Source organism: Zonotrichia leucophrys, chromosome Z (assembly GCF_028769735.1).
Source record: "Zonotrichia leucophrys gambelii isolate GWCS_2022_RI chromosome Z, RI_Zleu_2.0, whole genome shotgun sequence".
NCBI classification, from domain to species: Eukaryota; Metazoa; Chordata; class Aves; order Passeriformes; family Passerellidae; genus Zonotrichia; species Zonotrichia leucophrys.
Window position 1 is genome coordinate 38,748,484 of NC_088200.1, and position 14,581 is coordinate 38,763,064.

General features: G+C 45.4%; 2 protein-coding genes across 2 annotated transcripts in view; both read right to left on the minus strand.

Annotated features, from left to right (window-relative positions):
• Positions 1-14,581, minus strand: part of PUM3 (pumilio RNA binding family member 3) — a 69,881-nt gene that overhangs the window by 47,013 nt on the left and 8,287 nt on the right. The gene's annotated exons all lie outside the window — the stretch shown is intronic.
• LOC135460110 (heat shock factor protein 5-like) lies at positions 6,286-11,237 on the minus strand. The gene is made up of 2 exons (XM_064736780.1): positions 10,747-11,237; positions 6,286-6,522 (listed from the first exon to the last, which is right to left on the minus strand). The coding sequence occupies exons 1-2, from the start codon at positions 11,235-11,237 to the stop codon at positions 6,303-6,305; spliced, it is 711 nt and encodes a 236-aa protein (XP_064592850.1). The 3' UTR covers positions 6,286-6,302.

Here is a 14,581-nt window from a genome sequence, read left to right on the forward strand (position 1 = left end):
CATGGAAGGAAGATGGCACAAAGCAGACTCCTTCTCCTCTTGATGAATGGAGGATTGAGTATTCTAAAGGGTGGTGCTGGACCAAGAGTTGGTGATTTGGGAGATGTATTGTATTGGAATTTGGTGGGGGGAGTAGGAAAATGCTTTTGTAAGGTTTTCATTTTCTTTGTGTGTTTTTCTCTTTCCTTGTAGTTTAGTTAATAAAGTTTTCTTTATTTCTAAGTAGGAGCCTGCTTTGCTTACTCCTGGTCACATCTCACAGCAGACACCAGGGAGAGGGTATTCTCATGGGGGCACGGGCATTGTGCCAGTGCCAAACCATGACATGTTAGTAATTATATTTTCTTTATCCACTGTTCTTTTATAGCTTTCTTCAAAATTAATTCTTTCCCCAATTTCTTTAGGGAATCTTACTTCAAGCATGGTCTTTACTAAATACTGTTAATTTAAACAACCAGACCTGAATCATAAGAAAGGTTAAAGACAAAGCATGAGTGCAGTAAGATTTATTATTTTTACTCTCACATTACATTTGCCTGTGCTCTTGGACAAGTCTCTGAACCGCCTTTCTAGGGTGTTTTCTAGGGTATTGTTATATACATACTTAGCAGCAGGACGAAACAGAGCACTAGCTGCTGAGAATAAATTCCCAGCCAAAAACTGGGACAAATGCACTACATGAATTATCTGTTCTTGCAAGAGTGAACAGTGGGAATTCAGAACTGGAACTTAAAATGGTATTAATTTTAGGTGCAAAACTACCGAGTTTTAAAGAAAAAAACCTGCAAAGAAACAAAACATGCTACATCCTTCAGTAACCCACACTGATAATAAACATGCTCAAAAACCAAGCAGTTTGAACCGGACTATTTCGTACCATGACATATTTGCAATCTGAGATGCCTATATACTTTCACTGCACAACCAGTATCAAAAGAGGCCTCCAAGTTTTACAGTGCTTTTGGTACAGGCCCATAGCAAATGGCAAGAGCTGAGGAGTAATGTGCTCTGTTGATATGTGAATGGTGACACAGAGCCAGAAAATAAAGACTTAGAGTGAGGAGATAAGAAATTCAGAGTAAAACCAAGAATGAGATACTTTTTAAGAAAAGTGTCTTATTTCTGAAATTACAAACTCTCATTTACACAGAACAAGACAATAACGTGAAAAACATCGCTGGTTTATATGTTCCTTGTACTGAAAAAATGTATTTAGCGCTTGTGCACTGACATACATTTTCCTTTCTGAAATGTCCTGCTGTTTGTGTTAGCATCTTTTTCTAAAACTACAGTGACCTTATTTCCTTACTGATGGATCTTTACCAACGGCAGGATCCCATGGGGTATTCTACTGTCCAGTAGTTAATTTGAATGTCTTTGCACAGTGGCTCCAGGTATGGTCCCTGATGATTATCTTTTCTACTCCCATCTTCACAGAATCACAGAATCACAGAATCGACTAGGTTGGAAAATACCTTTGAGATCATCGTGTCCAACCTATGACTGAACACCACTTTGCCCACAAGACCGTGGCACAGAGTGCCACATCCAGTCTTTCCTTAACACCTCCATAGATGGTGACTCCCCCACATCCCTGGGCAGCCCATTCCAATTCCCAATCACCCTTTCTGTGAATAAATGCCTCCTGATGTGCTCCCTCCCCAACCTAAACCTCCCCTGGCACAGTATAAGACTCTGTCCTCTTACCCTGTCACTGGTTGCCATGGAAAAGAGCCCAACCCACATCTGGCTACACTCTCCCTTTGGAGATGTATAGAAAGGGATGAGGTCCCCCGAGCCTCCTAAACAACCACAGCTCTTGCAGCTGCTTCTCATAGGACCTGTGCTCCAGAACCTTCACCAGCTTCACTGCCCTTCTCTGGACATACTCCAGCACCTCAATGTCCTTCCTAAATTGAGGGCCCAAGAACTGGACACGGGATTTGAGGTGTGGCCTCACCAGTGCTGAGTACAGGGGGTCAGTCCCTGCCCTGCTCCTGCTGCCACACCATTGCTGGCACAGGCCAGGATGCCATTGGCCTTCTTGGCCACCTGGGCACTGCAGGCTCATGCTCAGCTGCTGTCAGTCAGTATCCTCAGATTCCTTTCTGCCTGACGACTGCCAGCCACTCTGTCCCCAGCCTGGAGCTCTGCCTGAGGCTGTTGTAGCCAAAGTGCAAGGCCTGGCACTTGGTCTTGCTGAACCTCATACTGCTGGATTCAGCCCTTTGATCCAGCCTGTCCAGGTCCTCCTGCAGAGCCCACTATACTCCAGCAGATCAACACTCTCCTCCAACTTGGTGTTATCTGAATTTGCCTGTAGTGGACCCTAACAACTCAGCAGCTATGATATTGCAGTTTTCCTTATAAGAGGAGATGTGATATCTTGTAATATTATCAAGGGGGAGGAACATCTTTAAACTAAAATGGGGTAGGTCTAGATGAGACATTAGGAAGAAATTCTTTACTGTGAAGTTGGTGAGACACTGGAACAGGTTGCTTAGAGAAGCTGTGGATGTCCCATCCCTGGAAGTATTCAAGGCCAGGATGGATGAACCTTTGAGCAACCTGGGGTATAGTGGAAGTGAGGATGGACTAGATGGGTCCCTTTCAACACAAGCCATTTTATGATTCTATGAATGTGATTAAAAATTTCAACATTACGCATTTCCTCCTATCCAAATAGTAACAAATATTAAAATGTTTTAAAAAAATCTTTGTACACTTCTAGCAAAAGGGAATGACATTAGGGAGAAGAATAAGTATTTGTTGTAATCTCACAATTTAAGCAATTTAATCTTTCCTACTTTTTCTAATCCTGTTTCCAGGATGGAAATCGTGGCAAAAAGATAGAGAAGGATGTGGGCATTGGGGTTTAGGAGGTACAAGGGAAGGAGCAGGTAGGGAATCAGGTGCTGCAGAGTGATTTCAGCCAATGATAGCCCTTTGGGGGCACAAACCAAAGTGCCAGTACTGAAAAACAGGCTATCATTCTCCAGGGAATGGGTCTCTGAGGGGTAGCTGGACAAGCTGCCTCCAGAGAGTCTTGGAATGGCATTGAGTCAGTAGGAGCTGAGGGAGTTGCAGGGAGGACAGGAACACCAAGGATGACTGAAGCACTGGGAGGGCACTTGCCTGGGACAGAAGGGGGAACCCTCATGCTAAGGACGCGCACCCCTTTCAGGGACAGGGTGACATCTCTTGAGGGGACAGGGTTGGCAGGAGTGCTGGGCTCTCATGGCCCTGAGGGTCCCACCAAGCCCTGTTCCCCCAAAAGTGGGTGTTGTGACAGCTCTGGAGCTCCTGAAAAGCTCAGGAGCCTCCTCTCTGGTCCCAGAGAGGGGTATCCCAGAGAGAGGGATGAGGTATCACAGACCTGAGGATCCTGATGACCCAGCTATCCCCCTCAAAAGATGTGTCCTGGTTGTCCCAGGAGAGAGGTAATGGGGGGTGTGTCATTGTCCCCAAAGTCCCACCAAATCCAGCATCCACAGGAAGATGGTTCTCGAGGAGTGGGATATTCGGGGCCATGCTGCTGCCATTCCATCACAAAAGGGCAGCAGTCAGTGGGCCAACACTAATCCCTGCCCAAGCTACCATCCCCTGAAGGTGTGGGGGAAGTAATCATTCTAGCCCTCTCCCAGTCCAACTGGTGTCCATTTTCCCAAGCCTGCACATCCTTCCAGCCCAGCCTGGCATCTACCTTACAGCCGCAGATTAGGGAGTACCCACCCCACGCAGCCGGCATTGTGGTGTAGTGCAGCACTGTGTTGTAGTACAGGTCAGATTCCAGGCCTGCTCACCCTCCAGAATGAGTTATACTGTCCATAGTAAAAAACCAATCATAATAAACAAGAGAAAACAAGATCCATTCCCACACTGAGGAAACACTTCCCACCCTCCAAGCTTCAGGGCTAGGATGAAGTCCCTCCTATCCCCTGAGGTTCAGCCATAGTGGAAGGTCTCCCCAAAACCTCAGAAGTCCTTGAGGTGGCCGTAAAAATCCTACCTTCTGAGTTTGCCCTCACAGGAGAAGCCTTTGAAGTAGAACTTGCACAGCCCCTCCTTGAAGTCCATGTAGTCCATGGGCCCACAGTTTTGGGATCTGCAGCATCGAGACACCCGTGGCCCTGTCAGCATCTGCAGCACAGCCCTCAGCCAGACCCATCCGGGGCACCTGTTGCGTTCTGCTGTAGAGAACTGCGAGTTCTTTCAGTAATGGGTTTTTGGGAATGAAATTAGGCCAAACGAGGCAAACATTGTATCTGTAAGCTGTTTACGGGAACAAAACCGAAAAGGAGCTGCCCAAATGAAAGGCGAAATAGACAGAAAAGGAGGAAGGAAAACAGAGAAGGAACGGCGGAGCTGGGAGAGAGAGAAGAGAGAGAGGAAAAGAGGGGGTTACCCCGAGCGAGCCAGGCAAGTGCTGTCGGCGTCCAGGCGCGGGGCTGTGCTGTGCCTGCCTGGGCGCGGCTCTCGGGTGGCGCAGCTCCGGCGGTACCGGCGGCACTGGGCAACAGAGATGGAGCTGCTCAGAGACACAGGGAGGCAGGGCAAACGCGGGGGCAAGCAAGAGCCGGCAAGGGCAGGAGACCTAAATGGCAGGCTTGGAGCCAGGGCAAAAAGCGTAAGACTCAAAAAGCCCCCATTCAAAAGCAAGTTTCGAAAAGTCTCAAAAAACCGAGCCTCAAAACCAAAGCAGTCTCAAAAAAGCCCCAAGCTAAAACCACGAAGAGGAAGTTTTGAAAAGCCCCGGGGGCTTGTTACGCAGTTACTTTTTTGCCCCTGCCCCCTCCCCAAGCCTGCCTGCGGTTAGGACTCCACTAGTGTTACTGTGCAACTAACAGCTTCAGCAGTCAATGGAGTAAATTTACACTACCGTTTGCACTGCAGGACTTAATTTTTAGTTGCTTTAAAAAGATTAAACTTTTTGTTCTGGAAAGTTCTTTGTTATGTGTTCTCGGGATGCGTACACAGACTGGGGATTCCCAATGCTCTCTATTCTTGTCAGAAATGTCTTTAAACCCCACTGATAAGATGTCCCTTCCCACTCAAATTATACTCCTCCACGGTATGGCAATGGCCTACTGCCCTCCAATTAGTATCCAGTTCTGGCAATGGTGACCATGAGCTATTTTCCTTACTGTGATTTCTTTAGGCTAAGCAATGAGATGGATTTTTCTTCCAGTGTTTTTCCTGGATGCAAACTTTCAATGCACAAATTTCAACACGCCTTCAAATTCTCAGAAGCTGACTTTGCAATTTGTAATGATACTGTTTAATGTAGGGGCTGGACATAATTAAATGTTTACAGAAAAAGAGACAGAATGTCCAAAAGAGCTTACATTATGGCTTGTTTCGTATGTCACCCTTAAGCTTTACTTGCTGTACTGTTTTATCCACTTACAGGGCCATTAAGAAGTGTGGTTAAAAATGGTTTTCTGTTCCTGCTCTGTTAGATGTAAGTGAATATTTATCCATTATTTTTCTAATCACAATGCTGATAAACAAATAGAATAACAGATTTATAAATAAAGACAATAGTTAACTAAATTACAGTAAGATATCACATGTGCAATTACAGAAAATTCACATAACTGAAGCAAAAGCATAAACACAAATAAGATATAAGCACTCCAATGGATAATACTAATGAATAAAGAAAAAAAAAAGCCAACTATTTCAACAGAATTATTTGAAATATTGATCAAGATGCTAAACAGCACTGATTGAAAGCTAATGAACATTTGGAATTCCAGTCTGGAATTCCAATTTGGCATTCCAAATGTGTTCTTCAGAAACAAAACCTGTTATTATGATTTTTACATTTCAGAAAAAAAAAAGACAGTGCAATTATGCTTCATTCAAGTGGGACAGTCAAATCTTGGGGAAAGTCAATATTCCTTTTGTCATCAGAAACACTATAACATAGTTATATTCCTTCCCCCAGCTGGATTCCATGGCACTTTTATTGATATCATGCACACATGGCAGTGAAAACACTAAGGAGTCCAACAATTTAAAGAGTTATATTTAATAAATGATTTATAAATGGTTTACAGTTTGAAGGTGAGAATTAACGTTTTTGAGTCTTGCAGAATTTTGGCTACTGACTTTAAGTAGAGCCAAAATGTCACTGAGTCCATTCAAAACCACTGTTCTCTGCTGTAAGTCTGCCCATGACGAATGGACCTGAAGCAGACAGGTCAGCAACGGGCTGTTCAATGAGAGTACATACCAGCTTCTTCTCTGGCACTTAAGGATGTTTCTTCAGGTTGCTCTTATCCCTGCTGGCAATTTGTCTAAACTAAGAAGCCTTGCCTGTTACAGACGTCCAGGCATGAGTTTTGCTTCTGCTCCTTCATAATGTGGTGTGCAGGTATGTCCCTGCTTCTTCCTTTGCAAGCCTGACAAACTCCTCCTGACCTCCCTTGTCTTTCTGTCTTGTTGTTTATCCAACTTATGTCTCTCTTTTCCAGGGGGAACACATGACCACACATCAGCTCAGCCACTGGAAATGTCCTGCACAAAGATTACCAAAGAGTCAGGTCCTTTATCTACAAGCATTTACTGTCTACCTTTTGATTCTTGCTCCTGGGAGGTAGAAAATTTGAAACAGGATATATTGTATGCTAGCCATTGTATGCTAGTTTGGGAGTTGTAAATGTCTTAATTCAAATACAGAATGCACATTAAATGATGTTTCCAGGGCAACACTGTGACTGCTCCATAAAAAAAAAAAAAAAAAAAGAATGTTTTATGTTCTTAGGTATTTGGATTTTCTAAACTTGGCAAGTTTGGCAACAGTTTTCTGGCCACACCAACTGTTTTTTTAAATCTTTCACTAGTTTTTCATTTTTTAAACTAGATTTTCAGCTTTTTGTAAAGAAATCAATGGAACTGAAAAAGTCAATGGTGCCAAAGAACAATCCCTTTCTTTTAAAATATAGACTAATGTCTCATACTTTTTCTTCCTTCCCTCTGCATTTTGGCAGAAGTCTCTTCAGATGATACAGTATGCTTTTACAGGACTTCAGTGTGCTGAATGGGGTTGTTAGGAATGGAGAAAACATTCTATTCATTCTCCCATCCATCCATCCATCCATCCATTCATCCATCCATCCATCCATCCATCCATCCATCCATCCATCCATCCATCCATCCATCCATCCATCCATCCATCCATCCCTTGGTTCATTCACCTAATAGCCTACTTTTAGATCTCCAGTTACAAGTTGAGCATACACTATTACTCAGAAGTGGCTGATCTTTAAGAAGCTGAAAGAAAAGTAATTTAAATAAGCCAACAAAACTTTAATTTGGCACTGAATGAACCCTTGTGCTTCTGCTTCTCAGTAAATTCATAGATCAGTGGCAAATACAGCTTGTTTGCCACAGAGATGCCATGCTGGTGCCTTAGCAGCAGTATAAAGACATCACAATATGCAGTGATAAGTACTATGTGGGATCTCATGAGGCAGAACAAGAGACAGGGACATTGCATCATCCCTAAGCAACCTGGTCCCCCAGGGGGTCACAGGTCAAAGTGAACTCTGCTCACTCTGCTGTGTTACAGGGACTTGGGTGAATGAAGACAGCAATGTCACAGCATTGAAAGTGACATCAGCTTCAGAAGAGGCACATCATGCTTGGCAGGCAGTGAAGCAGAGCAGAAATTTTGCTAGATGGCTGCAGTCCTAGACAAAGAATAGGGCCACCAGTGTCTCTTTAAGTTTATTTCAATTCAGATAAGTATTTCTTCTTGTATGTGTCTGATTTGCCTCAATTTTTACAAGATGCTTTCCTTCCCAGGCTTCTGGGGTTTCTGGAGTCTGGGCACTGTCTTTTCTCCTCTTCTAGAACTGGCTGTGCTCCCTCTCTTGTGGCTGTTGTCCTGCCATGATGCTCCTGCCCCCTGAGCAGACAACTAGGATGTTTCCTGTGGCTGTAAGTGATCCCCTGCACAGTGAGTTTCCAATATTCTTTAATGATATTACACTTAAAATCTTCTAGTAGACTGGTGGTTTTTATTTTTAAACACACTTCAACTGTACTTGCCAGTTGCTGTTCCCACTTGCAGCACAAAGTAAGATATGTATTTGGTGAGATGACAGTATGCAGCATTTGTCATTTTGCATTTTCCTTCAGACATCTCTCTTCTGTGTGCTTTTAAAAAGATTGAGAAACCCTCCGATTCCTTCCCTTTCTCTCTGCCTTAGAAAATATATTTGCACTAAGTACAATTAAGATCTGACTGACTCCCCCAAAAGAGGAACGTGTCTTTAGGAATGTAGTTTAAATGCTTCACATGTCAGAGTCACATTAACTGTGGTTTATGATAATTTCATGGAATTTGTCTTCCTCATGCAAGGGTTTACCATGGGCACTTCAAGTAAAATATAGAAAGACAGTGTTGGTCAGAATTTACAGAATTCACAGAATCACTAGGTTGGAAGAGACCTTAAAAGATCATCGAGGCCAACCCATGCTCTAACACCTCAACTAAACCATGGCATTGAGTGCCACATCCAGTCTTTTCTTAAACACATCCAGGGATGGTGACTCCACCATGTCCCCTGGCAGGCCATTCCAGAACTTTATCACTCTTTCTGTAAAAAACTTTTCCCTAATGTCCAACCTATATTTCCCTTGATGCCGCTTAAGACACTGTCCTCTGGTTCTGTCAGTTGTTCCCTGGAGAGAGACCAACCCCCCCTGACCACAGCCACCTTTCAGGGAGTTGCAGAGAGTGATAAGGGCTCCTCTGAGTCTCCTTTTCTCCAGGCTAAACACCCCCAGCTCCCTCAGCCGTTCCTCACAGGGTTTGTGTTCCCAGCCCCTCTCCAGCCTCGTTGTCCTCCTCTGGACAATTTTTTCATTTACATCCACTATGAGGACATCAGGGGAAAAAACTCCAAAAGAAGTTAGTAATTTACAAGTGATTAATTGTGTGTTGCAACAATTTAGACTTCTAAAGATTTAGACTTCTAAATCTTTATTTAAAGGAGCTCATATGTGCGGTTTTTGGCTCTGATTCAGGGGAGCTGAGCCCAGAAAGCAGCATTATGATCATTTAATCTGAACCCCAGAATCACAAAAGCCATAGAACCTTCCCTCATGGGTCCTGAACACATTAAGTTTTATATAAATTGCTCCAGCTTTTCTTTCCATGTATGGCACAGCAACTGTGACATCTGAAGAACCCATGGTACCCTTAGTATCATGACTCAGTGACTTGCAGCAGTAAACTTGCGGAAGAATACCTGAGGCAGTGAATTAGGTGCCTGTTTGGGTACTGTACTTAAACCTCTAAAAAAGCCTTACAAGTTTGAAGTGGTATGTCTTACTTCACTTAGTTTCATTTCCTCCTCACTATTATGAAATGATCTTAAGAAGAGAGAGATGACAATGCAGACAAGATTTGGGTAGGAGCCGTTCACCCAGGTGGAGCAGACAGCAATGAAGCAGCGCTGACCGTGTGAATCAGACACAGCCTTTTGCACAAGCTTTACAAAACTCTAGGCTGAGCTCATTCCCACCCCAAAATTAGGAAGATCTTCTGGATTATCTCATCTGTTTCCTCTTGTTGTGCTAATGGAGGGCACCAATGTCACATTCTCTCTGCTGGGCTGCATGATGATCACTATCCTGCCTGTCCTCAGCCATCCCAGTAATGGCCCAGGTAACTGTGCTACTGTTTGCCATGCCCTGGGCTGGGGAACTTTTCTGTGGATGAAAGGTGAAAAAGGTCTTTCAGATATCTAAGGTAGGCCTCATGTTAGTACATCTTGGTGTTATCAGAAAAGCAACATGGCCAAGAGCTATGTAATGTGAGTGATGTGAAATAAGATCAGAAGCTAATTTCAAACAAAATAAACAAAAAAGAAAGACAGCCTGATGGAATGCTATTTGTAGGAAAAGGCAAGGTTTTGAAATTTACAAAGTATCCATGGATATATTTTCAGTTCATGTGAATGAATGTTACTTAACAATTCATATTTTAGAAAACTGGGTATGTGTTGAACAATAGCTCTTAGCCTATTGCATCAAGCAACCTTTTATTGAGATAACTGACTTTTCTATGAACTTCTTTCCTGAATTTGAGAACATTGAAAATTACTCAATTTGTGTGTGTTTCTAAAGTAGATCTCAAAGTCTTCCTTTCTCGTTTCCATTCTTCTCTATGTTGTATATGGTTTCCCACAGCTGAAAATACAAGATGCAGAAAGCAGAACTGCTGCACTATTTTCTTTTGATTGGCCTCTTCATTTTCAAAGCAGACTGAACTTGTGTTTTGGGCTTTTTTTTTTTTTTAATTACAAAGATTTTAAACATACGAAAGTATGCTTGTTGCATCTTTTATCTAAGTACAATTTGGTGTGTATATTAGTTTTAGGTCCTTGCTGGCAGTCTACAGGCACACTGAAACACTGTGAACCGTGTCATTCGTTGTAGATAATACAAGCATGACCTGTGAGCTACACAGTGAGAGGTATACAGATATTCAGATACATATTTTGATATTTGTGTATTTATATATAGGCAGCACAGTTGTAGCAATTTGTAATTATATTCCCTGTGTTTACTGGCAGCAGATCTACCTTCCTAAAGAACAACCCTTTTCTTAACACCGTGTGAACAGAGCAGTATCCAGCAAGGGCAGGGGACTCGCTCCCCCCAGGGCAGTGCCAATTTTCCAAGCCTATGCCATCCCCAGCCCGGCCACCCATGACCCCCCCGTCTCACCGGTCCTTCCGACCTCGCCGAGGGACGTGGGCCACAGCAGCAAGTCCCCTTCCAGTAATGTACTGCAAGTCGTCGGGCAGACGGCTGGTCACCTCCAGGCCAGCGTCCAGCTTCTCCTTGTTGGCCTTGGTCAGTCTCTTGATCTTTACGAGGAGGTCCGGGCGGCCGTAGCGAAAATGCGGGTTCCAGAAGTGGTGCAGGGGCCCATCAGCGTAGCTGGTATCGCCCACCGCCGTGGCCGGCCTCGGTCTGGACCCGACCGTGCTGCTGGCGGGACTCACCGTCAGCTTGTGGAACCCGTACAGGTTGAGCTGGCGGACGATGCTGCCGAAGTTCTTGGTTTTGAAGAGCTCCTCCTCCCCGGCGGCGCTGAGCCCCACGCCCAGCAGCTCCTGCTCGAAGAGCCCCTGGTCGATGAACAGGCCTTCGCCGTGGGCGTCCCAGCGTACCGAGTGGACGCAGGGGCTGTTGACCAGCAGCCACAGCTTCATGGGGAAGGTGCAGGGCCGGGGGATGACAGGGCGGGAGCGGGGCCAGAGAGCGGCGGAGGAGGGGCGGAAACCAGCCGGCAGCGGCGGCTTCGCCATCGCGCCGGGCGGCAACTGTCGCGACACGCGGCAGCGCGCGCCCAACGCCCCGCCGCCCACAACGGCCGCCGCGCGGGGGCAGCGCCGCCCCCGTCGAACGCTGGCACGCGCCCGATGCACGACGCGCGCTCGGGCCGGCCCCGCGGGAACCCTCAGGCTCCCGAGCATCGGTCCCGGAGCGCGCCGCGCTGCCCACGGCAGCTCCGGGCCCTGCGAGCCCTGCGGTGCCCTCAGTGCCCCCAGCCCAGACCCCGCTGCCCTCCGCGTCACAGAAAGAATACAACTCTCTAGCACTGTGATTTCAGTATTAGAAAGCAGGCGTTACTTAATTTCAGTGCTGGGTGCACGGGGGAGGAGGGGGGGGGGGGGGGGGACGGATGGACACGCCAGCAGAGTTTTCGAAAATTCTCGTTCCCCTTATTAACATGTACAAAGCTGTACACCTTATAGCTTGGGCATGCATACAGAGTTTGGAGAACAGTCCCAAAAGGGTCTTTGGTGGTTATTTGGAGAATGGCTCCCACCTTACTTTATCCTTTCATGGCCACAAGTTCACCTGAGGACATGACATGAATTGGCTCACAGTCTGCTGTCTTGGTTGAGCAACTTCTTTCCTTGGTAAGAAAACTTTTTTTACAACTTATGAAACTTTAAACAACGCGTCTCAATTTCTCGTCACAACTGAGATACTGCAAACAATATGCTTTTTGAGTATTTACATCATCAGTTTCCTGATGTCCTCTCAGTGTCCCCAGCCCACACTGTAATGTCCTCATCCTCTGCCCCTGCCATCCCTCAGCCCTCCAGCCTCTAACACCCCCCTCAGCCACCCCAGAGCCCTCATGCCCACCACCTCCTCTCAAGCCCCACCTTCCCCTCAGCTGCCCCCAGCCCCCTTGGCCTCCTGTGCCTTCAGTGGCTCTCCAGTTCCTTCAGATGTGACATCCCTGAGGAGGCCAGTGCGGGTGCCACCACAGCTCCCACTGTTCCCATGAGTGACCCAGCTGAGGGGATAACGCAGGGTGGATGGGGGGGCCAGGTGGGAAGGGGTTCAGGAGACATGAATAACAACCCTGGTGATGGTGAGAGGGCATCCCTACCTGGGCCATAGGCATGACAGACTGGCTGTGCTCACTCCAGGAGACGCTTGGGCACTGCCTGGATCAGTGCTAGCACAGACCATCAGCCACTCCTCAGACCCAAAGATCACCTATGCCACGTGCATCAGAGCATCGCCTCTATCTCAGGAACCCAGTGCAGGTCAGTGACGGCAGATCTTCAGTAGCAGCAGTAAAAAAATAATGAGGAATGTTTCATGGCAGAGCAAAGGGAATAGCAGTGATGCAGTCACCCTAAAATGGGGTAAGGGACTTCTGCAAAAGCCTCAGAGACACTTTATGGTCTTGACTCAGAATGTGAAAGGGAAGTGGTGAAACATAAACCAGAAGCTGGTTGCAATGTCCTGGGCACAGTTATATTAATAAAATGCAACACAATGGCTGGAATGCGATATGGATGACTAATTTCCCCTGTTAAAATGCGGTATCTACTTGCTAGGTGCTGCATATTTATCAGAAACTACTCAGGACCCACAATTATGAAATGCTGAAGAAAGGCTCATAGACCCACATTTTAATGTAACTGCTGTGTGTTGATAATCAGAACCTGGTTTTATGCCTTGATCCTTTAAAAGGATTTTAAATCCTTTAAATTATTTTCTCTTGCGGTTGTTTTTGGGGGTTTTTCATGCTTGCATGCATGCTGACTAATGCATGCTCCTTCTATAATATGGGGTATGAAGGAGACTGATTTTCAGTCAGCAGTACATCAGGGAGAAACAGTTCAGCCATTATTTGTCAAAAGAGAAACAGTCTTTTGTAATGTGGGGCAATCTCTCGCTGAAATTCAATAGAACCAAATTATCTAGCCAAGAAGCTATTGAAGAGCAAAGGGTTTAATCCTTTGGTGCAGTATGGTATAGACTTTGGGATCACTGTCATTGAAGATTGCTTTTCCAGCAAAAGAGGCCTATGTGCAAAATAGCAAGAGGGATGGAGACAGCACTCCCTCTGTCACTTGCAAATAAATATTGTGGTTTTCTGCTCCATTTAACCTTAGCTATGGATACTTGTGCTGGCTGTGTGATTAAAGCTTATAGAAAAATACTTACCCAGCAGTCTGCCGGGGCCAGCACTTTTGCTCTTGCCCTGAAAAAACGAATTGTTCCTTGGATTCACAGCAGGAAAATCAGCCAAACCTGAAAAAATGTTACTGACTGCTGACTTTGGTCAAGGTTGCAGCCACAGAAGGAGAGAGGGTTGATGCTGAATAAACTCACAGACCAATGCTGGACCAACTGTATGTGATGGTTTTGCCTGCACATGTGGAGCAGGAAGTACAGTGGCTCTGCAGCGGGCAGGAGTGAAGTGGAGCAGCAGCCAAGACTAGCTGTGGCAATTAAATTTTACGAGAAATAGTTGCTCTTATGTTACAAAGCAGGTGGCCTGCACTGGGCCTGCAGAGCTACAGCTTTGCTGTCCTCTCCCTAAGCCACATCACATAGCTGCTTGCAATTCACTGTCCAGCCAGTCATCTCTGTGAAGCTGATCAGAGAGAAAGGTTCCACTTGCTTTGTAAGAAATAGGCCCAACAAATTGTCAGAGGTCGCAAAACACTATTTCGTCATGCTGGAGTTCTCACATATGAGAGCTTTTTATCTTTAGCAAAATACTCAAATAAAATAAGTGAACCAAGCAAACTCAGTGTGCTTAGACACAAGTTCATATTTTCAAAGGCATTGAAGCATCCAGTGCAATAGTCTGGAAGCAATATCCGAGACTTTTTCTAATGGCAAACCAAAATTCCATGATTTGCAAACTGTCTCAAACAAATTGCTGTTTACTCAGGCAAAAGCTTGAAAACTGATTGCACATTCCTGTGGTATAGCTATATTCAGATTTACTTGTGGGGTCATTTATCACCTCAGCTAAAGCTGCAGAATCAGAACAGATGCCTGGAATTCTAAAGTCAGATTAACTTTACTTATACCATATTTCACAGCCTTTCAGCAGTTCTTTCTTCCCATGTGCCCTGCTACCCTTTCCTTGTCATTTCACAAGCAAAATCAGACACTGTTCTAGTGGCAGAAAGGTCCCAAAACCAACCTTACAAGGAGTAGTAAGTCATAGCTGTGCCATCCCTCAGTTTCTTCTATGAGACAGGGGTGGGGGCATTTTTTTATTTATTAA